This window comes from Ursus arctos, unplaced genomic scaffold (genome assembly GCF_023065955.2).
Source record: "Ursus arctos isolate Adak ecotype North America unplaced genomic scaffold, UrsArc2.0 scaffold_3, whole genome shotgun sequence".
NCBI classification, from domain to species: domain Eukaryota; kingdom Metazoa; phylum Chordata; class Mammalia; order Carnivora; family Ursidae; genus Ursus; species Ursus arctos.
The window spans coordinates 82,625,126-82,649,729 of NW_026622985.1; the positions used below are offsets into that span (position 1 = coordinate 82,625,126).

The window sequence follows — 24,604 nt, forward strand, 5'->3', positions numbered from 1 at the left end:
CTAAGTGTCTTCGTGGGCAAAACCTGGAGCAAACACATTTACCACGCAGGGCTGCTGTGAGGGCCCTAGACTTTCACAGGTAAGGTCTGGGTAGCAAAGGGCCCAGCACGTAGTAGCTGCTCACTTCTCTCTCATCTTCCATCCTGGCTTCTCCTCCCCAGCCCTGACTGATGAAGCGGTGATGTTGACTTTCGCAGTGGAATCAGCTTTTGCTGCTGCTGATGCAGGTGAGCCTGATGTAATCACATGCGTCCTTAAAGCAGGAAGCCTTTCCCAGCTGTGGTTAGAAGGAGCTCGGACTACAGAGAGGCAACATTGCTAGCCTGGACAACGGAGGAAGAGGGCCCTCAACCAAGGCACGTGGGCAGCCTCTGGGAAGCTGGGAAGGCAAGGAGGTGGAGTCTCCCCGAGAACCGCCGGGAAGGAAGGCAGCTGTCAGACACCGTGATTTGAGCCCAGGGAGCCCTATGTCAGACTTCTAACCTACCGAACTGTAAGAGAACAGTCCGTGTTGTTTAAAGTCGGTAAGCTTGTGGTAATCTGTTACACCAGCACCAGGAGACTAACACACTCACAGCTGGTCCCTGGGGAGGTGCCTGGTGCTCCCTCCCCTCACCCCTCCACTGTGGACTTCTCTCAAGGTGCCCCTGGCCGAGTCCTCACAGTGGGGAAGCTGGTCTACCTCACCTGCTACTTCTGGGGCCCACCCTGGCCCAGCTCCCCCCGCCAGGAAAGCCCTCTCCTTCAGTGTCAGATGGCCCTGTTCCCTGACGACAGGATTCCCAAGGCTTGCTCTAAATTCGTGGCACCCTTTGAGTTCCAGACTCATTTATCAGAACGACAGAACATAGACACGCGGGAGTTGTGAAGAGGAGAGGAGCTCTTTCAGGCTCTGGGGCCCGACGTCACCCCCTCCCTGCAGGCAGACTTGCACAGCGCCGAATACCGGTGTTTGCGATGCAAGGCAACTGTCCACGCGCCAGAACGGGAAGCGACGTGCCACTGCTCACTGATGCCAGGCACATCCTCCAACTTGGCTCGTTTCTTTTTTTAGGATTCATTGATTGATTGATTGATTGATTGATTGATTGATTGATTTTAGTGAGAGAGAGAGTGGGGGAAGGGACAGGGAGAGAGAGAGAATCTCAAGCAGACTCCCACTGAGCAGGAGGCCAACCCAGGGGGGAGGCTCCATCTCATGACCCTGAGATCATGACCTGAGCTGAATCAAAAGGCAGATGCTTAACCCACTGAGCCACCTGGGTGCCACCCCCCCCCCCGCCCCGGGTTTGGTTTTTTTTTTTTTTTTAAGACTTCCAACCTGGCTTTATACTGGCCCTTTAAGCTGCCAGGAACTGGGCAGGGTGGTGGGCACAGAGGCAAATCTTTAGAACAGGGAACCTGGGGAGCCAAAAGCGGAAGGGAGAACTGTCAGAGAAGAAGGAAGCCTTGTCAAGAGACAGCAGTGGTGGCAGGAACTGGGGCCCCTGCGGGGCTCACCCCCAGCCGACTCTCTCCCAAGCCTGCCAGAAACCCTGGAACCCAGTTCTGGGCTGTCAGCAAAGACAAGTTTAGCACCAGTGATCTCATCTTGCAGAACAGCCCCAGGGCCTCACAGCGCTCTGGGAAGCATCACTTCGACAGGTTGGAAAGTAGACGTCACTGCTGGTCCCATCACGTAGGTGGAGGGGTCCTTCCCTCAACTCATGAAAGGGAAGCAGGTGCAGGAGATGGCCGGGGTTGGCACCGGGCAGCAGGCTGCGTGAGCTGGTGCTCTCGGGCGAGCCCACAGATACCAGTTCTTAGCTGGAGGTGAGTGGCAGGCAGGAACAAACATTCTAACTGTGAAGTGGTGGCTTCTGTCCCTGTGAACCTCCCCCGTGCTGACACCAGGACATGATGTGACGAGTATTTATAAATGCAGCAGCAGACAGAAGGTGGGGGAGGGCCGGAGCTCATTCCCTCTGTTGTTTACTGCAAATAAGACTGAGACCCTGCAAAGGGGGGTGATTGTCCCTCATCCCTCAAAGTGAGTCAGCAGCAGAGAAGGATGAGAATTTGTCACCGAGCGCAAACCCAAATTCCTGCCACTGGCTCAACACGCCTCTCCATGGCGCTGCAATTGTTTTCCTGGCTGATCTTAGCTGGTGATTTTTGCTGGTCAGTTCCCCTGAGGTTTTTCAGTATGTTTCAGGGACAGATTTTCCCTCCTTCTCTGGAACAAAGAGCCCACAGTGGCTTCTCCAATAGTGCCCCAAAGTCACAGCAGGGTAGTGGCAGGAGGGTCCTTTGGTTGGGATGAGGACCCTTGGCTCCTGCTTCTGTAGCCAATGGATAGCGCCCCACAAACCTTGCTGGTGGAGGGAAGGATGAAAATACTATGAATGGACCCGGTAGCCTCTGGAATAGAAAGAAATACACTTCTAAATAGCAACTAAACATCGGCATTTCTAGAAGGGCAGTCCATACCATATTGCTAAAGGTGTGGGTAGTGATGGTAAATAAATGTTGTCCCATCAGAAAGGCCAAGTTTGCATCCAAGCATGCGGAAGGTCACTCCCATGTCAGATTCAGTCCTATTAGAACAGATTGACTCCCAGAGAACAAGGGTTGCGAGTCTGGTAAATTCCACCCTGGGAAGTGCCAAAGGGATGTCATGAGGGGCTCTCAGGGAAATAAAAACATCCTGAGAATTTGGGGGTGACCACCAAAATAACATCTCTTCTGCCAAAGACCACATAGACATCGTTGTGGTGGAAGGAAGGAAAGAAAGAAAGTTCTACTAGCAACTTAGTCCAGGACTGACAGCATCTCTTCAAGTAAAGAGCTGGGGAAAGCTGCAAAGAGAAACTGTGACCCAGGGCAAGAAGGCACACCTGGAAGGGGGTGTTAGGACTACACAGCAGGACCCAGAAGGGAGAGGCAAGGTCAGCCCTGGGAGCAAAGTATTGTTAGAGGGGTCAGACCCAGAGTCCCGGGCCGGTGTCTCATCACACACACACATACACACACTCCCGCAGCACTGGGACATTGAGAGAAGAAACAAAATCAGTCTGGATTGTGAATCATTTATCCTGTAGCGGCAAAATGAGATTTCTTTTCTGCTGTTCTTTTAATTAAAAGTCAGCTCATAAATCAAAGACCTTGTTTCCAGGCTGCAGGAGATGGTAGGAGGGAACCGAAGTGCAGCGCTGAGTCTGCCCTGCCTGCATCCCCTTCTCATCTCAGTTAATCACCCGTTAGAGCGCCTCACATGTCCTAGCCGCTCACCGAGTGGCCAAGGGTGGTTCAGCTGAATTACTTCGTTCACCTTCCTCACTGGGCTTCTGAAGCTCTGCCAGAGAGACCTTGAGCACAGTAAAATCCCGCAAGGACTGCTTAGTGCGTCTATTTGGAGCTTCTGAGTTTTCCCCTAGAGACCCCCCCTCTCTGAAGACCTTCCACACTCCCTGCCTGGGTTCACGTGGGCCTTTATATCCATGGATATTGAAGACTCTTCTTAGAAGTTTACTAACCACAGAAAGTCCTATGATCCTCACCATCTTCCTAATTTTTATTATTTTTTTCCCTCCTGGTGAATCAAAGAATATTCTACAGACGTGAAGTCCTATTACCCCTCAGCTCCTTCGTAAGAGAGGTGGAGGGGGCATATATCAATATACTCATTGCTCAAATAAACAATTTGTCCAAAGTCAGAGGTGCTGCCAGCAGTTAAGATTTCCCTGCTGTCAATTCCAACTCTTCATGTACCATGCGGGCCTGGTTCCTAACCGTTGAGAGGCCTGGGTAACCGCAGATACACACCGGGACAAACAGATACAGACCTGGACGTGAAGACTGCAGGGATGCCTAGGAGTGGGTGTGGGGCACAACAGGGGGGCACTCAGTGGCTCCTTTTGCTCCTTCTCACATTTCTCTGGCTTAAGAGAATGGCTGCCATCACCACCAAGGAAGTGTGTTGTTCTCCCATTTTTTTAAGAAGACTTTATTTATCCATTTGAGAGAGAGAGACAGAGAGCGCACAAGCAGGGGGAAGGGCAGAGGGAGAAGGAGAAGAAGCAGACTCCCTGAAGAGCAGGGAGCCCGACACAGGGCTCGATCCCAGGACCCCGAAATCATGACTTGAGCTGAAGGTAGACGCTTAACCAACTGAGCCACCCAGGCGCCCTATTTTCCCATTTTTGAGCTGCTCCTCACCTAGGCATCTTGAAGTGCTTTGTGTACCCACACTCACATGCCTCCATACTCGGGAGGGAAGGAGGAACAAAGGAAAGGAACCACTTATAAGAGGAGGCATGAAAAGAGAGCTTTCGGCTTCCGGTTCAGAATCTACCCACGATGCCACGGGCCTCGCTCCCACTGTCCCCACCCCCTCCCCAAGCCAGAACCGCCCCTGTGCTCCTGCCCTCGGACAGAGTCCAGACAAAAGCAAAGGTCCCCTCTCGCCTGTCCCCAGACCCAAGTCCCTCAAAAACAATCAAATTTAAAGCAGAGAGATTAAATTATCGCTAAGCTAATTATGGGAATCACACTTAGGCTGGCTGCCGGGAAGCGAGGTCAGCAGGCAGGAGGCATTAAAATGAAAGGCAGATGCCAGAAGCACTTAGAAAAGCAACTGGGAGACTCATTACCTCCCCACACACACGGAGGAGAAAGAACCCACTCTGATGTTGGAGACGTTGTCCATCTGGGCAATAGCACATTTGACAGCTAAATAGCTCCACTCTGTCATCATCTTGAAGCCAAAGTGGGCGAGTCAGAGGTAAACTGATTAGATGGTGCGCTGCTAATTTCCCAGAGAGAACACGAGGGAGGTGGGGCTCGGCCAGAGAGGGCGGCACGCAGGAAGAGCAGCCCGGGCTTGAGTGCAAAGAGAAGGGTCTAGCTCCTGAGTGTGCAAACAGGTCCATGTGGGGATTAGGCGCAGGCGCGTGTTTGTGACGTGAATGTGTGTGTAAGTTTGGAAGGGGGCACACGGTCATGCACGTGTGGGCATATGTCTTATCTACGTGGAAACAGAAGGTGGAGAGCTTAGAAAGGATCAGCGGGTCCCTCCTAGCATATTTGCAAAAGGGCAACTCCTCACGAGCTTTCTGTGATTGCCAAGGCCCTCACAGTCGCCGCCACCAGCTCAGCCGTGAAAATACATATCATTTTCCCCGTGATGGATGCTCGATGACTCCCATGCATCATCAGTATGATGTAAGTTTAAGACAAGTCAGCCAAAAAACTGGCAGTCTACAAAATAAGTTTGAGAGCTAAAAATCAATATTGTTCAAACCAATCAGCAGGATGGTGCTCTAGGCTCAGAATTCCAGCTCTGCTCTTCTCCTGCCTTTTCCAGAGCGTGGTGGATGGTGCGGAGCCCTGATAAGGAGGTCCACGCACTGGCCTTGAGTAGGTAGCCAGTGAGGGAACCAGATTGGGTTCATCGCCCAGAGGAATGGAATCCAGGGACCAGAGGATTGTGTCCAGAATGAATTTTGGAACTCACAATTAGAAAAGCAGATTCACAGAGCAAAGTGGAGGAATCTTTGGGGGTTAAGTTACTTAGGGAAAATTAATTTGGGAGGCTCTATTTAATTGCAGGTAAGAGATAGGCTTTAACAAATTTGGATAATGTCACTACCCTCAGGGACACTGGCAGAGCATAGTCTGATCTTTGTATTTAAGTAGAAGAGTGTTCTCACTCTTATAGAAAACTGAATGCAGGGAAATACAAATATGCAGAGCCTAACTAATAGAAGGGACTGAACAACTGTAGTTTTGGTTTTAGGAGGAAAAGCAAATCACAAGAAAACCAGCTGACAGAGGATTTAGTTTTTTAAAAAATCTCTAACAGGATGTCTGGAGTTGATGATACGAAATCAGCCATATCCTATACTCCTTGCACATTTTCTCCAATATTAAGCCAGAAGAGACCACAGATCTTTAAGCCAAGAAACATCTAGCACATTACAGATGACCAAGTTGATATTTCTTGACTCAAGGTGGGCGATCACACAAATAGTCTTTACGGTAAACTGTGTTATTGACAAAATGTTCTCTGCCACTCTCCGTCCTCCCTGTGCATCGACACACCAGGCCTCTTCCTGGGGCAGGTGTCTATTTCCGTAGCTCGACCATCTCTCCTTTCCTCTTTTCCTTCTGAAGGAAGACTGGCATGTCCCCAGACAGAGGGGCTTCAGTCTCTGTCCCAAATACATCACGTGGAGCATAGCCGCCGCCCAACCAGGGTGCACATGAACGTGAGCTGGAGACAACCTTTATGGTGGTAAGCTACTTAGACTTGGAGGTCATTTGTGATCACAACGTAATGTCGCCTAAGCTAGCTGACACATCTCGACACACACCCAGAGCTATAAGCCTCCACAGTCAGTCTTCAGATCCGTTGGTTACCTTCGGACAGCACTGTATGGGGTCCTGGAAGTCTAACTGGGAAGATTTAGATGCGCTGGGACAAAGATCCAGCTATGTTAATCAACTGTTTTTTATGTGAAGAGAATAACCTGCTTTCAGAAGAACTTCTCAGCTACGGATTTTGAAACATCTGATTGCCTGTGACTTCTGGGTAATCAAAACGGGACTGAATAAAAACTCAAACTGATAAAATGGATACATGATGTGTCCTTTTTGGAAAAGGATTCTTCCATGTGGAAGAGGATTCATTGGCTTCCTTAGACGGACTCGTATCTCTTGCCCAGAGCCCATGACCTTTCCACTGGAGGAAGAAAAGCCCACAGCCTAGTTGAGGCATGACGTAGTCAGTGCTGCCAGCCTCCCTGCGGCCTTGATGCTGCCCAGATCACAGTGGGGTCCCACTCTTCACTGTCCTGAGCTGTGGGCTCTGCAGGGAACAATGGAGATAATGTCACCTGGTGATGGGCGTCGAGTGGTGGCTTTGGGGGAAAAGGTGCCCCTTAAGTCACTGTCCCTCAGGTCACCAAATCTAGAAAGGAATTGTGGAGCCAGGGCTGCCCCAGGTTTCTCACTAGCCTCACAGTGGTCCTGGGTGAATCGGTCAGGATGATGTTTGTGAGTGGACGTTTGTGAGGCACACAATACGACGTAATGACAGGAGCAACAGGCAAGAGCTGAGAGGTGACAGTGGACAAAGACAAGCAAGCATAAGACCAAGGGCATAGCCAAGAAGCTCGGGTTAGGGGGATGGGCATTTGGGGAGAAAAAGAAGGCGGGCTGGATTGGTTGGGGGAGGTGCTCAAAATTGACCAGGAGTGGTAAGGAGATGGTGTAATTAGGTCCTCAGCTCCGCAGGGCTTGCAAAGCAGTTCTGGGATCTAAGGAGAGGCAGCCATCTTCCAAATGAGCCAAGACAGGGACCCTGGATGACTCGCAACGGGAAAAACCATCAAGAACCACGACACACAGTCCCCCAGGCTGTTGGGAGAGAGCATGCGGGTGAGAAGCTAAAGACAAAGACACGTCCGAGTGTGTCCTAGGCAGCAGGTCAGTGGCAAGTGGAAAAGCACAGCTTGTCTGCTTCCCAGAAAAGCTCCGGCCCTCCCCAAAGCCGCCGCCCACTCTGCTGCGGGTTGGGGCTCCAGCACAATTGCTCCTCCAGAGGGAAACCGGGGAGGAGGGAGAACTGCCAGGTAGGTGGGAATCCTATTGCTTCTCAGGTGGGAGGCGCTTCCTTGGTATTTAAATTTGGCCAGGGCCCTTGAGGACTCAAAATGTGAGGGGCCAGGGCTGAAGGGCTGAGTGGGAGGACAGTGCAGCCGGGCCATTTCCATGTGGGGTGACAGGCAGGGGCCACAGAAGCCTGGATGAGGCAACTGTTCTCCTTCTCCTTTTTTTTTTTCCCCTAGGAAACAGATAGGATTGGAGTTGTTTCGGATAGATGAACCTGGCAAAATTCATAGGACAATTAAAGAGGGGAGTACCTAGAGATGGGCAATCAGTTATAACCACCCAAGCTCAAGCACCAGGCCCTGAGCCAGCGTAGGAGCTGAGGGAATGAAAGGAAGTTTCTGGCCAACAGGCACACTGGCCAGGTGCGGGAGGCCAGGTGACCACCTTCTGTCAGGGTTGTGGAGGTGACATTAGCCCACAGCCCGAGAGCACAACCTCAGTAGAGTCCGTGATATTAGCATACATGTGACTCAAAGGGCAGACCTTAGATCAAATTGTGTGACCTCTAGGGAGTTATTCAGTCTCTTGCCTCATGTGTAAAATGGAGGCTGTAGAATTTACCCCAAAGGAAATGCTGAGGATTATGCATGGAAAACACCTAGAACAGTGACTGGAACTTCCTGGGCGTTCGAAGCACTATAGTTTCCTTCCCATCCTCTTTCCTGCCAACCCCATCACTAGGAAAGCGACCCCTTCCTAAGGAAAGAGGTGATTCCCAATGAAGAAAAGCCAAGAGCCATAGATTCTCTGAGGCCACGAAGAGCTCTCCGCAGTTACTGACTTGACATAAGTCTCTCATCCACCATCATAAACCATCACCGTTTCTCTAAGATTAACAGAGCGCCTGGGGCTGCCTCTCTGAGCTCCCAGGTGAGTTTCTCAGCCTCTGGCCCCGGGCATGGCAGGCCACATGGCAGGCCATCTTCCCATTTTGTCCCTGGGTTCTCTGACATGTCTGCACGATCAAACCCCAGGGAGCCGGAAGCCGGATTCAGTGCTCTGGCTACATCTGTCCCTGAGCCGGGCTGTGCCCTTTCTCGTGCCACTAGCAACTAACTGGCAGTTTAAGACTATTGGCTCAGGTGCCCTCCAGGGCCCAGACACAGAGCCCGAGGGTGGTAAGCAGCCTCTAAAAGGACCCCAGTGGCCCCTGCTTCCCAGTATTCAGGCCTCTGTGGAAGCTGGAAGCCCCTCCCCCTGAAGGTGGGCCGGGCCACATGACTGACAGCTCTGAGGAACAGAACACAGCAAAGGCGATGGGATGCCACTTCTGAAATGAGGTTTCAAAGAGACCGTGGCTTTCAACTTGCTTACCCCTCTCTCGTCTCTCTCAGCTGCCGTGTTGTGTGAGTGGCCACTGTGGAGGGGCCCCCATGATGTGTCCAGTGAGGACCAGAGGCAAGCCCATGGCTATGTGAATGATCTTAGAAGCAGATCATCCCCGTTTCCAGCCCCAGTTGACACCCTGACTGTAGTCTGTCAGTCACCCAGAACCAGAACCACCCAGTGAGGCCATGCCCAGATTCCTGACCACAGAAACTATGAGATAATAAGCGTTGTTTTGTCTAAGGCTCTACGTTTTGGGGCAATCCATTGATAAATAGTGCCCCTGTGTCACCTGGGGCAGGACAGAAGGTATGGAGTGACTACAGCAGCCTTGAAAGAGCTATTTTAAAAGTCCCCACGAATGCCCCTACGCGAAGCCAAAGCCGCTGGGAAAAACACTGTGACACCCCCAAGAGGCCAGCCATGTGGCCACATTCACAGAAGTCACCTGCTCACAAGTAGGGACTAGAAGCAGACACTTCAATCCGAGCTCCTACCGGTGGGTCCTGAGTCAGTCCAGCTGACTCCATCAAAGTTGGCTGAGAAAGTACAGTGATTTCAGGAGACGCAGACCCTCCCCTGCTCCTGCCCTCGCTGAGAGCCTTCACCGCTATGGACAGAAAGACCCTCTTCTCCTCTGATGCGGGTTCTAGCAGACGTGATCCCAGCAGTAAGGGGCCATTTGCAGCTGGGGGCCCCGTCCTCTTCTCGCCTCTACTCCTCCCTCTTCCTCGGGTACACCATGTCTTTCATCCTTCCCCATCTTTGTTGTCTTGGTTATATGGCCAGACTCCTGATATGCTGCTAGTTTTCATTTTAATGATATGTTCTTGTAAAGCACAATATTTTACTTCAATTGCATGTGTCACTGGATAAATTCCTCCAGCGTGTCTGGCATTGAGCATCAGCTGACTGAGTGCGCTCTATGATTTGGGGGTGTTTCTGCAGCACTCTCTTCAATTTTAACGTCTTTGCATTTTAATTTATGATCAGGATCATTCTACACGAATGTATATATATATACACACACATATGATTCAAAAAAGTGGCACACATGTATCAGTAAATCTTGACTTGGCAAAGCTCATTTAAGACTATCTCCTTAAATCATGTGCACTACTAATAATCATTTGGAAAATAAAATGACAAGTGGTCCTGAGGTAGTATTTTCTGGAGATCTCAAAGTGCATTTCTAGAGGATGCCAGGAGGAGAAGGAGACAATGCCCCAGCTTACAGGGTCAAGCTGCTCTGAGAGGGGCTGAGGCCGGAGCTCTGTCGTGAGGACACCTCCCCAAGCCTGCTCAGGTCTGCTCTGAGAGATCACTTGAGATCCCCCATACCAGGGACATGCGGGGACTATGGGTGGGCCCAAGGGCAAAGTAGTGAAAAGTAGCAAGGGGCAAGAAGTGAGTGCCAGTGGGGATACACTTATGTAAAAAGGATGACTGAATGGAGACTTCATATCGCTCAGTATCAGAAGATATGCCCATGAGGACATCAACCAGCTTAGGCTCCTCTCCGCATGTACCGGATATGGCATGGACTAGAAGGCTTAAACCCCAGCAGGGGAGACTGTGCAAGGTGGGAGATGGACCAGAAGTGGGCAGTTGGCATGAGGTGAGGTCGGTCTGAAGGCCAGTCCTGGGGTCCCCAGGCCTGAAGGACTAATGACAGAACAGCCATCTCTTGTCACCGCAGAGATGCGAGATGAGTGGAAGGAGTATGCCCCCCTCCCCCCAGAACATCTGTGACGCTCTTCCGTCTGCAGCACCTTCAACCTCAGCTCCTCTCCACGTACCCCACAGCCTCACATCCACACAGGCTTCATACTTGCAGAACCAGCAGTGGGAACTGCAGAAACAACATGACAAAACAATCAAACAAAAATGCTTTGATGGTCTTTTTCCACCATGGAAACTGTCCAGCATTGATTCTTCCATATTTCTTTTCCTTCCTGCTTAAGTGTCTAACCACATGCAAACCAGCCAGCAGCTCTGTTTGAAGAGACTCATACCGGAGCGCACTGACCAAATCCTACACCAGATAATGCACCCGTGCTCCAATCTCGGGGTCCCCAGGCAAGGTGGAGTTCCAACACTCTAGCTCCATTTGATTTCGTGTGCCTTTACCCATTCAGAGTCCTATTTATGGTCTGAATTTCTTTTTTAAAGTTGACTCAAATTTCCAGCGAGTGTTAAGAATTCTCAGATACATTTAGGAAGTTGCAAAGCAGTAGCTACACATCTCTGATCTGATATTCCTCTGTGACTTAAGCATTGCACACACACACACACACACACACACACACACACACACACCACGGCATCCATTCCTAAGAACTTACGGTTAGAATGATACAGACCCAGGTGGGTCTCCCTCTACCACACTCCACTTCTGTTTGGTTGCCCTTCTGGACCCATGGTCGGGGTGTGGGGGAACACAGGCAAATCGATTTCAAAAGAGGCTCAAGGAAAAGCTAACTCAGGCAATTGACGTTAACGTGCATACTAATTCCCAGTAAGAATGATTTTCATGGTGTCCACCCCTGTTGATGCTCATGCTGACACAGGCTGAATTCCTATCAAGAGAGGCTGGCAAGGCTCGGCATGTCACACACGTGGGTACATATCCTACCACAAGTTATGAATCAGACCAGCTCGGGTTCTGCTTAACCAGTATCCACAAAGTGCTCTGCCCCTTAGGTGTGAACAGTTTCACCTAGCTAAACATTCAGCAGCAATGCAATCACAAAATGAAAGGAGCAATCACACCTCAAGTGGGAGTTTATGATGTTTGGGCTCACGATGAACATTAGTCTCTCCCACCTAATGTCAGGCAATAACTCACTGCTGAACAGCAGCCATAAAATATGAGCACGTAGTGGTAGGAATGCAAGAGGCAAGGGAAGAGGGCTCCGGCCAAAATACTCAAGCAAAGAGATTTTTGTCCTTCTGAGGCAACACCAGCCTCATTACCCCAACTTGGGACAAAGATTTTTCAGGTTTATACAGATACCCTAAAGCAGATAGGGATGGTGTTTGCCTTAAGATTTTTTTCTTTAAACCCGGAGTTGAAATTTTAACAGTCTATGGGTTATTTCTAAGTTCCTAAATACTTCCTTGTGACGGTAGCATTTCTATGCCACGTTTCTTAACAGCATTTGCCTATACGCTCACCATGGAAAAGCTGCCCATACCGGCCATCACACACACACACACACACACACACACACACACACACACACACGCACACATCAGAAAACATAAAAGACCTCCAAATTGGCACTTTCCTCACCTCCTTTCCCTCTGCCTCATGTGATGTGTGCACTAAAGGAGTGAAATTATTGTCATCAGAGGTAAGGTTGTAAATGATGAGGACCCACACCTTTCAAACAATGGAAAAGTTAGTAATTTTGAGGGCAGCCTATGGATCGCTACAGTCTAGCTCCCAGACCCCAGAAACCCACAGCAAACCTCCAAGCCCTCCCACCCATCCTTCCCACCTCGAGTCCCTTGTCGTATGGCAAAGAACTCTGCACGGCCCTTGATACACACAGGAGATTATTACAGGGCTCAGAGAAGACAACTCTGTAATTACGGCTACAGTATGATTTTCATTCTTCTCACCCCCTGGTTTCAGCAGCTCACAAAACTTCCCGCAAAATCCTCTTGCAGCCCCAAAGCATCTCACTGCTGGGCCTCTGCCCAAAAGGTGAATGTGGTCTGATAGCCTCTGGGAAAAGCAATACAGAGTTCTGGCAAGGAAAGGGGAGTGGTGCTCAGCGAGCAGGGGTGGTGGGAAATTCTATTGTTCCGAAAAAATAAATAAACTGGCCAGTTTTGCTTTTTATTATTTCAAACAACAGACTCGGCGGCCCAGCCTTCCTTTCCCAACTCAGACCGTCCCCTGGGCCAGCGGTGCTGAGTCCGCAGCAGCCATAGCTGGGCTCCAGCAAAACTATTAAAAAGACTGCCACTCTGAGCTCATGGAGCAGAAAGTTTGGCTGCCCCGACGGCCCGGCTTTCCCCAGGAGGGCCACTGGCTCATTCCCCCTCACATGACCCTCTGCTCTTACCTCTCAAATGTTTATGCTTCAGCAATCCCACCATTGCTCTGGAAATTAAATGGAACGTCCCAGGTGGCTGAAACAGAACTGTTCTTCTATACACTCCCCAAAGTAAAAAAAATGGGAATGCCAGCCTGATGTTTATAAAGCCCGAAGTCTCCTTGCCAGGTGTTGCTTGTTGTTGCTGGCCTGGCTGCCCTCTGGGGACACTTGAAGGCAAGGCTCTGCTTACAGGCTGCCCTATGAGCAATGTCTCTGTGCTCTGTGCGTGCCCGGACTCCCAGAGGTGTCCTCAGCCCACCGCATGGAGATGTGCTGCCCTCTGACCTCCCATCAGGGGCCAGGCTTCCACGGGTGCAAGACAGCCAGCCCCCACTGACCTCGAGCCGCCCTCTGACCAACAGCACACATTTGCGAGTTGACTGTCTTGGGTTTACGACGCAGCCATGGCCGGGAAACACGTCTCTTTTTCTCCCCCAAGAGAAAATAACTGTCTGTTCTGTTATGTGCACTGAACTCTCAATGTTTATTTCACTGACACCAGCTCCTACAGGATCTACTTACACAGTCTTGCCAGCAAGTAAATGACCCGATGGTACAGGGCAGGAAGTTTAGCGGGTGCGAATCTTCTAGTGCACTGGGGTAAGTTACTTCTCCATTGCACTGAGATTGGGCTCAGTGGAGAAAAGAGGTAAGGCACCCCAAATTGTCTTGCTTACTTTTACTCTCCATAGTGCTTATTTACCCATCATGCCAGGCAAAGCAGGCCAACAGACATCTCATCGTACGAACTGCATATGGAAATGCCTTTGCTATTTAGAACTCCCTTTTCAAGCAAACCAAACTCACCGAATCATAATAAAGAATGAAATCATCTGAGCATCCAACAGAAACACCCTCGAGGCCCCTGCTCCAAAGCCTGGGCCCTTCTCTCCTCTGTTTATACTGAGGCTTATTGGACACAATTTCAGATGGTTTGTATGCCTGAGTCTCAGCTCACGGAAAGCTGGAAGCCATGGACAGAGGCAGGAGGAGAGAGCGGAGTCGGCCCGGGCTCCTGACAGCAGTTGGAGGTGACGAGCCACGGTGTGCACTAGACAGAGAGGCAGGAGGCGGCCCCACCCGGACAGGAGGCGCGCCAGGATGACACACCTATGTCTTGCATGTGGCATCTTCTGGGACGTCCACGAGGTTCAGCTCAATGCCTGAGCCAAAATCACCACAAGACGCCAAGGCAGCGGCAAAACATTCGCTTGTGTTTAATAGAGTCTTTGCAAAACGGCAGGGAACATGAAATACAGTTGCTAAAGCTATGTAGATGGTTACTCACACCATGCATTTGACACGTGAGGCCGTCCACTACAGCGCCACCGTTAGCTCTCCGGGCAGTACCAGATGGTGGCACGTCGCCCGCATCAGCCTTGTGGCGCCTCGTGGCATTTTACCAGCACAGGCTTCCTCTTCCAGATACTACCCGTGTCACTACTCCCCACACATCCCCCACCTCACACACACCTCTCCCCGCCTCCCCCCTCCGTACTCTCACACTCCAGCCCCACCGCCTGTTCCAAGAGATGTAGAATTTAAAGAAAGAAATGATAGTGAGGCTGTTACATAGTAGGATGGGAGAGTAGGCAAAGTCTTCTAGATTTGCCGAGAACATGTCCCCTTGACCACATGCAGCTGATACCCAGAAACACAGCAAAGAGAAAGTAGAGCTCAAAGCTATCTCAGACCGGGCAGTGCCCCATGTGGAATCACACAATATCCAGAGAATTCCAAGGGAAGTCTAAATGAGACAAGTAGGAGTTCCACATGGATTCACCAATATTTCCCTGGGACAAGACTGAAGTGCAGTTATCAGCCAACACAAAACAGAAGGTATGGCATTGTCTTAGGGCTTTGAATCCCATCAAGGGGGGCTCTCTAGGGCACCAGCTCCAAGTCACTGAGACGAGAAGCCTGAGCAGAGGTGCGTGAGAGGAGTCTTGGATGGAAGGGTGCTCCCAACACTGCTGAGGGGCCAACATCCCCCAGTATCCCGAGGCCAGCAAGCTTCTGGAGGATGAGGAAGAAAAGCTCATGTCCCAGATCACACCATTCTACTCCACCTCAAGTAATTTCTGTGCCCCCACAACGCCCACAGTTTCCTCATCCAACGATCTTAACTTAGCCCGGTCAACAACTCCAGCAGGTCCAGCACTTTCCTGCATCTGTTTCCCTGCACGGATTCCAGGTGGCTGCACCAGTCAAGAGGGCCGAAGCAAGAGGAACAGGGACATAACTTGCCTCTGCCCACCTCCCCCAACCAACCTGAGAAAGCCTTTGCATTAGGGCGCAAAGCCGAGCTGGACAGAGCACGCCGTTCAGGACGGCCTAGTGAGGCGGGGTAACTCCTCCACGAGCACACCAGCGCCAGGGAAGAGGGGCACCGACATGCTCACCCACTGTGGTTGCCGCAGCAACCCTCCGCACGAGGGCAGAGACGGGACAGGGTATCACTCACGACCTCAAGAGCAACATACCTCCTTAGCTCACACTTGTGTCACTGGCCCACCAGGGCCAAAGGAGCAAAACAGCATGAGATCATATCCATCCCAGTGGGGACAGATGGCTTTCAGAATAACCAAAATGACGGCAGCTCATTCCTACCTTCTTCAGCTTGCCACTTTTGGTGCCCACGAAGGCCAGAGAGTGATTCTTGTAGACGTATGCGATGACAGAAGTCATGCGGTCCCTGTCCTCCGTGAAGACGGGAATGCCACGCACCATCTCGGACACGCCCAGGGGGGCATTCATATCCAGGCCACAGAAATTATCATCAATGGTTAAGAGCTGAAAATTAAAAAGGAGAAAAATTATTCAGGAACATCAGAGCAATAAGCAGAAGTACCAAGTCAGGGAATGACAGGGCTAGAAGAATCCTTTTTTACACAAAAAACTCAGATCCAGAGAAACTGGGTGACCTGTCAACAGTAAGCCCAAGCAGGTGGCAGGACCATGGCAAAAAAACCCCAAAAAACAAAAAACAAACAAACCACAGATTACTAGAGTCTCTTTCCTCTCCTGGCCTCCACGGTCTCCCTGCCCCACCTCCAACCCCTTCTGGGCGCCATCTTGGTAGCCTAGATTGTCCATCATCACCATTACACCAGCAAGCACTGGGTCAACACCCATGAATGTGGGCTCCAGAGAGCTGTCCTCAGGAATAGGACGGAATGTGGCCTCCACACCTACAACTTACTAAGTTGAGCAGACTTGCCTCCAGATGAGGCAGAGTCCAGATGAGGACTCAAGAGTGTAGAACAGAGAACTAGAAACATTAACACGTGAATGACAATACCATGACAGAGGCATGTATAGACAATCAGTTGGGGAAAGAGAAATAGGAGAAGTTGAAGGTTCACAAATGAACTCAACAAGCCAGCGTGGTGCCTCATGATTCCCCATCTCAGGCTCCCTGCTTTTTTTAAAAGCGTGTTGAAGATGGGCAACCCTGGCCTTGTCATACCTACACCAGCATGTCCCCAAGGGTCTTCTGTGGAAGTCAAGTTCCCCCAAGATGCTCTACCAAAACAGGGCTCCTTGGGCAAATAATTTTGTACTGAAACATAGTACGTTCTAACACCACATAAGAGACTTATTAACGATTAGTTACAGGAAAGGTCTGAAAAGTCTTTTTAAGAAGAAATACGTTTAACATTCCTTCAGCCTTTCCCAAACACTGTATTCCTGAAAAATGACTGGAACACCTAAGAGCATTCCTTAAAGAGAATATCCCCTGGATACCCTGTGTCCTGAAACTTGGATAATTCCAGAAGTCAGGGAACCAACAGCAAAAGCCTTTCCCCACGGTGTTCTGGCTAAATCTCTCCCAGTTTCATTCCAGGCTCCCAGATCTGCATTTGAGCACAGGGTCACAGCTGGGTTCTGTCCTACCGGCGAGTGGAGAAGACCTTGCCCTGACTGGCGCGGAGCCCCCAGCACACCCCCCGAGCAGCTCTGCTGTGGCACAGACTTTTCCAAGGCTCTAGGAACCTATGCCGGCTTTCCCCCTCCTTCTCAGAAGAACTGTGTGGCCTTAGAAGAGTTATTCCGTCTTCCCGTGCTTTTATTTTCCACTCTATAAAGATGAAGGAAACAAGCCCTGCTTTTTGATGGGTTTCCATAAAGCCTATAGAGCTCACGCCTGTAAACGTCTTTGGACTTTGCAGAAAAAGGAGTGAAATAAAATCCAAGGTGTCACTTTTTTAAAGGCTTCAATCCAGCCAGAGGAAAAGGCATCTGGAGAACCAGCAGGCAGACTCTTGCCAGCGGAGCTGTGTGGAAGTGGCCAACTCTGAGCTTTCCAGGGACTCAGGGGGCCCCTCAGCTCCCTCCCAGGATGGGGGGTGGGGGGCGACAGGCATTGCCTGTCTCAGGGAAGACAATGTGCTGAGCATCTAAGACTTCTCTCCGACCTCTCCCCTCCTTCTTATCATGGGGGCAGCTGGGGGCAGAGCTGGGGAGAGCCGGGGCAGGCCCGGGCAGGCCACGTGCAGAGCAGATGTCTGCACCACGCCTTTGATCCCCTCTGGCCTTTCTTGCGTGGTCTGGTCCAATAGCCCAGGCCAAACACAACCCCCAACCCCCCCCCCAAATAAAACAATATAGAAGTCAAAGTTAGGAGGGAGCTTTCAAGGTCTAATCTGATCTTTATGGTTCTTTCCTAAACTGAGGAGATGGGGGAGGAGACAGGTGGTGGATGGTAAAAGGGATAGAAAGAAAAGAAGGAAGAAAAATCCAGATAAAGAGGACGGTGCCTTCTCCCTGCCGGACATAAGAGCAGGGTGCGCGACCTGCCAGACGGGCCAAGGGCAGCCTACGGCATGCTGGGAATCCTCAGGGCCTTGCATGTTCCTGCCTCCACTTCATAAGGAGCCCTCATCCCTGACTTTCTTGGCCCTAAGCTGTGCCACAGAGACTTCTGTCATTATAATCCATTTTCCAAGTAGATGAGGCTGAATGATGATCCACACAGCACAAGGAGAAACTGAGGCAGGGAGCAAGGCAAGCCACATTTGACATTTTCCCACCACCCTTGGCACAAACACGTGCCTTACAGACATGGGGAGCCTTAGGCTGCCCAGCCCCAGAACTACATCTGAGTGGCCTGTTACCGAATACCACTCTTCCCCTTGGCTGGGCAGAAGACAAACAAATAAACAATCGCTTACAAAAAGAGCATATGCATTTGGTCAATTGCAGCATTAAATCGTGGCTTACTCAGAGGCACCGAGTCTCTGCCACTCCAGCAACTTAGCAGCAAGGGGCCCAGGGAGGGATATTTTCATTGGAAGGAAGCAAGGACAGCTCAGCCTGGTGGCCTGGTGGCCAGGGCTTTGCCCATCTTCGGCTCAGGACGGCTCCCTGCGAGGCCCAGTCAGGAGGCAGGCAGTCTGCTCACCTGCACCTGGCAGTCACCCCCACACTGCCTATCTCAAGGTGCTGTCATCGGGCTCCAATAAGGCCAAGGCTGCAGCTGGGGTTCCTAATGTAGCATTGGGATTCCAGGGACAATGCTGGCTTTCTCCTGAGCCCCTCCCCCACCATGTATCAGTTTCTCCCTCTAAATAGGGCTCCAGGTGATAAAGGTGTGATGGAGGCCTTTGACCAGGTGCAGTCCAGGTCTGCATGGATGCTAAGATCCCCCAGCTGTGGTACAAGGGGGCTTACTCTTTGTTTCCTCAAAGCAGGTGCAAGCGGTGGGGGGGTGGGGATTTTTAACACTGAGGTAGCAGAAAAGACACAGACTCGGGTTCACACGGCAGCCCACTTCCCAACTATCTAACTTGGCATAGGCACCTCCTGTTCTCTGAGCTTTACTTCCCTTGACTATAATACAGTAAGACCGGACTGTTGTGAGGGCCAGGTGAGAAAGCAGGTGTGAAGACACTGGGTAAACTGGAGAGCACTCTGTCAATTCAAGGTGATATTTCATATTCGTTTTTTTAATGGGAATTCTGCCTGGAACGGGGGTAGGATGCCTGCAGAGAGTGTCCCTAGCATGGCTCCTGACCAGAGCAGGCTCCCTAAGGACACCACCATGCCAGGTCTGAGCTGCGGCCACAGGGCAATTAGAGCACAAGGGTGGTGGGGGAGGGACCCCATAGGGACCACAGGCCGGGAAGGGTGAGGTGTAAGGAGCAGATGCCAGGGCCGTGTGGGCCCTGCAAGGAAAGGCTAATTGGTGAACGCCTTCAACAGGTGAGGGCTGGCGTGGATTCCAGAACACCCTGGGCAATGGGGGAGGAGAGTGTCTGCTCTTGCCCTGGCCCAGCTCTCCCCTGGGTCCCATTAACAGCAAGATTAGAGCGGCAGCCAGAGGAGCCAGGAGTGGACTGCACCCCAGTGTAATCAGAAGCCCAGCCACTCCTCTCCCTCGCTGCTCCACAAACGCACACAAATGAGCCTTGGCCATTGTTATAATGCTTATTTGTTAGACAGCAACTTCATTCTCACCAAGGAAAAAATACGGTTCTGTTCCATGGGAATATATGTGGTGCTTACTTGGGCAACCCTGTGAACAGACAGGGTTCTGTTAATGCCTTACACAGGGCTACACCCTTCTGCCCTGATCAGGAAGATCCCAAATCCGCTTTCCACAAATGTCCTCATGGTTGCATGGCTTAAAATTAAGACCTGGATTCCAGGGACCATGAGCTCAAGGACAGGACCATGTCTTAGGTATCTTTGTACCCTTACCTTAGTTCCTGGTTCACAGTAGGTTAAGACATACGTGTTAAATGAATGGATGGATGGATGGATGGATGGATGGATGAGTAAATGAAAGCCTGGCTTTTGCAGTAGTTAACACTGTGGAACTAGAATCAGAATGCCTCCGTTTGAACCCCAACTCTACCACTTAATGCTGTGTGACCTTCGGCAAGGTATCTAACCTCTCTGGGCCTCAGCTTGTGATTGGTAGAAGGGGGATAATAATATGACTATATACTTCCTAGTGCTGTGGTAAGTATTAAACGATTTAATATGCATAGAACACTGTCTGGCACTTAGTGCCATGGGAGTATTCACTTTTATCGTTTGTCACCCGAGACAATTCCAGCCACCTTTGTGAGTCTCACGTTTTGGGGGAAATTCCTGGTATCTACCTCAGAGCGGTGTTACCACAATCAAAGGGCCTAATGTCATCGAGATCAAATAGCAAAAGTGGTACTTCCTAAAGATCTGTAAGGCCTGTGAGGCTGAAGGAAGGAACAGAGGAATGGGGTAAGATCCAGAACATTTGGCACTATTCACCAGGAATGCGAATTCTCCAACCGACCCTAGGTCTGCTGGATCAGGAACTCTGGGAGGGAGGCTCAGGGGCCTGCATCTTAACACCTTGCCAGGGAGGTGACGTAGCCATTCACCAGGTTTGAGAAGCACTGACCGAGGGCAGCACCGCCCAGGCAGGCATGGGAAGAGACCGCCTCGCGGCAGGGAACAGGGCCTCCCGGACCCGGACGCAGGGGCTCCCCGAGCGGTGGCGGCGGAGGTGGTGTGCAGAGCCGGAGCTGACACTCCAAATTACAATCTAATAGCTTACCGCGCTTCCCTCGCACACGGCGGCAAAGGTTACCGTGCAATTACGTGTCGCTACATACAAATGACAGAGCAGTTACGGTTACTTTACCAATTACGGGGAAATTGCTCCCACTCCGTAGAGAGACTGGCACTCTGAAAAGCTCCATCATCTCTGTGGAAAGGGGGTTTTAATTCTGCCCGCGTCCTTCCTCCAGCCGCCTCCCCAGGTTCCCGGGGCAGAGCTGCAAAGCGGTCACCCGGGGACCCCAGAGGTGTCCGGTGGTCTCGGTGGAGACTCTGAAGAGGGCGGAGGAAGACAGGCGACCTGGGAGACAGCGGGGGTGGGGGCGTCTGGTCGGGAGCTCCTGGGCACCGCCCCCAGCCCCGTGCCCTGGCCACAGACTCATAAGGAGCCCGTCACCATGACACCTATGCAAAACCTCCTGGAAGGCCTTGGGCGATGAGGCGGGCGGAGACCTGGTCCTGAAATTGTTTCTCACTCTGGCAAGCACCGCCCTTAGCCTGGTTTCTGCGGGCACCTCCCCTGCCCGGTGGGGCTGTCTCAGCCCCGCCCTCAGATGCCCCACCTTTGCAGAAGCCCCACATCGAGGCCTTGTTATGGAAAGGTCAGAACTAGGCCAGAGCTCAGTGATCCAAATGTGGTGCTAACGAGCTAAAGGTCACCAGGTCCATCTCCCTGTGGGCCAATTAGCTCGGCTCTAGGACAAGGCCTCTTCCATAGCCACAGGCCTCCCCTCTTACCCCAAGCACCGGCTGTTTACGAATATCCCGAATTGATCCAAAAGAGGCCAACCAGGTAAGCCATCAGGGATGGCCAGATGCCAGCCAACTCCTCCAAACGGGGATGCAGCGGCCAACCGCTTGGGGTCGGCAGCAGTAATCTCGAGCCCAGGATGGAAAATACAAAGTCAGACCTGGTCCTCCCTTGCTCTGCGGGCAGCTCCTGGTCCAGCAAAGAGAGGAGTCCCTCCATCTGGGAGCAAACCAGCTCTCCTGCCCTTACCTAAATACAAAAGTAGCATCTAGCCTCACGCAGAGGAGTCCTGGGCACCCCAGGCTCACCCCCAATGCTGGAAGATCAGACCATCACACAGGAGGAGAAGGTACTAGAGACTTGCCCAAGCTCACCCACTGAAGAGCCTTTAGTTGGGCCTTTTTCCATCAAACTTGTGGTATCTTAGGCTATTGGAACTCCTATGTCTATGAGGGGAAACTGAGGCACTAAATGAAAACACTCTTTACTGTTCTTCACTTAGTAAATGGCTTAAGAATGTGTAGGAAGGAACAAGGTAAACAAAGGCCTAGGTGAGGACCCAAAAATATACCAATGGAAATGACCCCTCTGTTTTTGCCCCTTCCCCGGTGGGGGAGACAGACCTGGGCCATGACTTGGACAAGGCCATCCGTGCCCTGCCTCAGTTGTACACACAGTGCCACAAGTACAGCAGGCCCGGGGAAGCAGTGGGGCTTCGCAGGAGAGGCGACGTCCGGGCTCAGCTCTGAGGGCTCTGTCCGGCACAGAGCACAGCCACTCTTTCACACCCTGGCAGTCTCAGAGAAGGCAAATAAGTCAACATCTTAGAATCCAACAGCCCCATTGAACAGAAGAGGAAATAGAGGTCTACAGAGCGAAATGACCCCCGTGGGACCCATTAATGGGAAAATGGTACCAGAACCCCAAATCCCCATCCGGAGGGAAAAAGCTGACCTTACACAGGAGCTTCCTCCAGGGTGGCTATAGGGTGGCCCCAAAGAAAGCTATTCCAGGTCAGAGACTGCTCAGGGAAGACCCCTTGCCTCCACTTCTCCTGCCACCCAGGATGAGGGCTCAGCCTTTCTGGGGTCTCGGGAAGCAACGAACCTTCCCCTACGGTGGAGACCATGGCCAATCATCAGAACAGGGCTTCCTCCCTTCCTGGGTCTGTTGGTCCCAAAGAAAAGCGAGAGCTGAGGCGCCTGGGTGGCTCAGTGGGTTAAGCATCTACCTTCCGCTCAGGTCATGATCCCAGGGTCCTGGGAACGAGTCCCGCATGGGGCTCCCTGCTCACTGTGGAATCTGCTTCTCCCTCTGCCCATCCCACCTGCTTGTGTTCTCTCTCTCTCAAATAAATAAATAAAATCTTAAAAAAAAAAAAAGCAAGGGCTGAAGTTTTGAAAAGGAATATAAATTAGGAGAAAAAGAGGAGGGACGCCCCCGAAGTGCTTGCTGATGTGGAAAACAAAAGGTCTTGGATTCCTCATGCTCAGCAGCCCTAAATTCTTCCCATTAATTAATTACATTTACACACACACACACACACACACACACCCCGAAAGCTGACCATAGCAGACTTCCGCTGGAAATGGGGAATCAGTGAATTACGCACATGGGATTTCTTTTTAAAGGGAGATATTGATCAGATAAGCTAAAGTAGCTCATACCCAAATACAGACTCCAGTGGTAAAGCGCTACAGCACAAACAGGCAATAATCACCCACTTACCGGGGGCCACAGCTCAAATATGACCACCACCCCTATGGTGTTAATAAACGCAAAACAGGGGCTGATGCCTTGAGATGACTCTGAGCGCCCTCTGACTGCAGGGGGAGAAGTAAGCAGACAGAAGCCTCAGGAAGGTGGAAACATCTTCAGGAGGTTTCGTAGGCTTGGTTTACCCTTACCAAAAGCTTCTTACTCCATAAAATAGTCCACGAGCCTGAGTGCTCATTTCTGAAACAAAGAAATCCCCCAAACTGGACTATGTGACCCACCAATTGCTTTCCTGTTCTTCATCAATTTCCTCTCTCTTCTCTGAGTTCTAACCTTCCCCTGAAGGTCTGCCTGTGGCCTTTGCTGACCTTGCAGGCTGAACTCTCTTGAGAGCCGGGTACGTCCTGCAGCAGGTGAAGGCCGGCCCTCACACCCCGGCTGTGAGCAGAGATGTCGGAAACGGAACGAGGGAACGAAGTCTCATCCATGTTGTTACTATCTCAGAATGATGCCTATATTGTGTCTTTTTCCATGAGACTGTAGGAGAAATGAATGTGTACGGAGACAGAGGGGGAAGCACAGTCACAATAACCCAGTTAGACAAAACCGTTACGGAAGGGGCTTCATGAGAAGCATCTCGGGCTTGGAAGAACCACCCAACAAATCACACCAAGGTTCCCAAGAGTCAAGTGCCCTGCTTCTGAGCGTCTTAAAAGGGTGGGTACGAAAATACAGGACAGAAGGTCATCATGTTGTAGGAGTTCTGTGTGTGTATGTGGCTCCTGAGGCAAACATTCACTGGATTAATGCACTTAACTAGCTACGAATCCATAGAAGTGATCTGCTAAAAGCAATGCTTATTTTTGTACTCATTTTACTATTTCTATGTGTGTTTGAGACTGTCTGTGCCCAATGCCACCAGATAGCTAAGTGGTCTTTCACTCATTGTCATAAGCTATCCTTCTAATAGGAAGCTAATGTCACTATTTTGAGCTGTTTTCCCAGGAGAGAGGCATTAGGCCAAGCCCACTCTCTGCAGGCCTGGCAGTAACCAACAGTTAGCTGTAGCAATGTACCCCTCCTAGCAATTGCTGAGCGTAGCCAGCAAAGAGTAGCTCCAACCCAGGATAGGATCCCGGGGGTTGAACCCGTGACCTTCTCATTAGCTCAGCTGCTGACAGTCCCGGGTTTCTCCCTCTGATAAGCAGACCAGGCCCATGATACCATGACCAGAGCAAGAGAACCAGGACCCAACTCCACTGGTCCAGTTCTGCTGATGGCCACCACGCTGAGGCTAGTCCATTAGCTGAAACTGGACCCTAGGGAAATATCAGGGAAGGCTTCTCGGCACTGGGGACAGTCCCAAGCACACCCCATTGGGTGCCACTTCTGTCCATTTGTATCTTAGCTTCAAAGGTGCCCAGTGGCTACCTGCCCAGGGCAAAGACATTCCACAATGCCCATCAATCCCACATTCCCACTCCCCTCCCAGGCTACTGCA

At 51.2% G+C, this 24,604-nt stretch overlaps 1 protein-coding gene across 2 annotated transcripts in view; it reads right to left on the minus strand.

The window, feature by feature from the left end:
* PLXNA4 (plexin A4) overlaps positions 1–24,604 on the minus strand; it is a 420,354-nt gene that overhangs the window by 325,758 nt on the left and 69,992 nt on the right. For both annotated transcript variants that reach the window (XM_026513509.4, XM_057304553.1), the window contains exon 3: positions 15,699–15,881. In XM_026513509.4, coding sequence (XP_026369294.1) covers positions 15,699–15,881 — 183 coding nt within the window. The remainder of the gene's footprint in view (positions 1–15,698; positions 15,882–24,604) is intronic.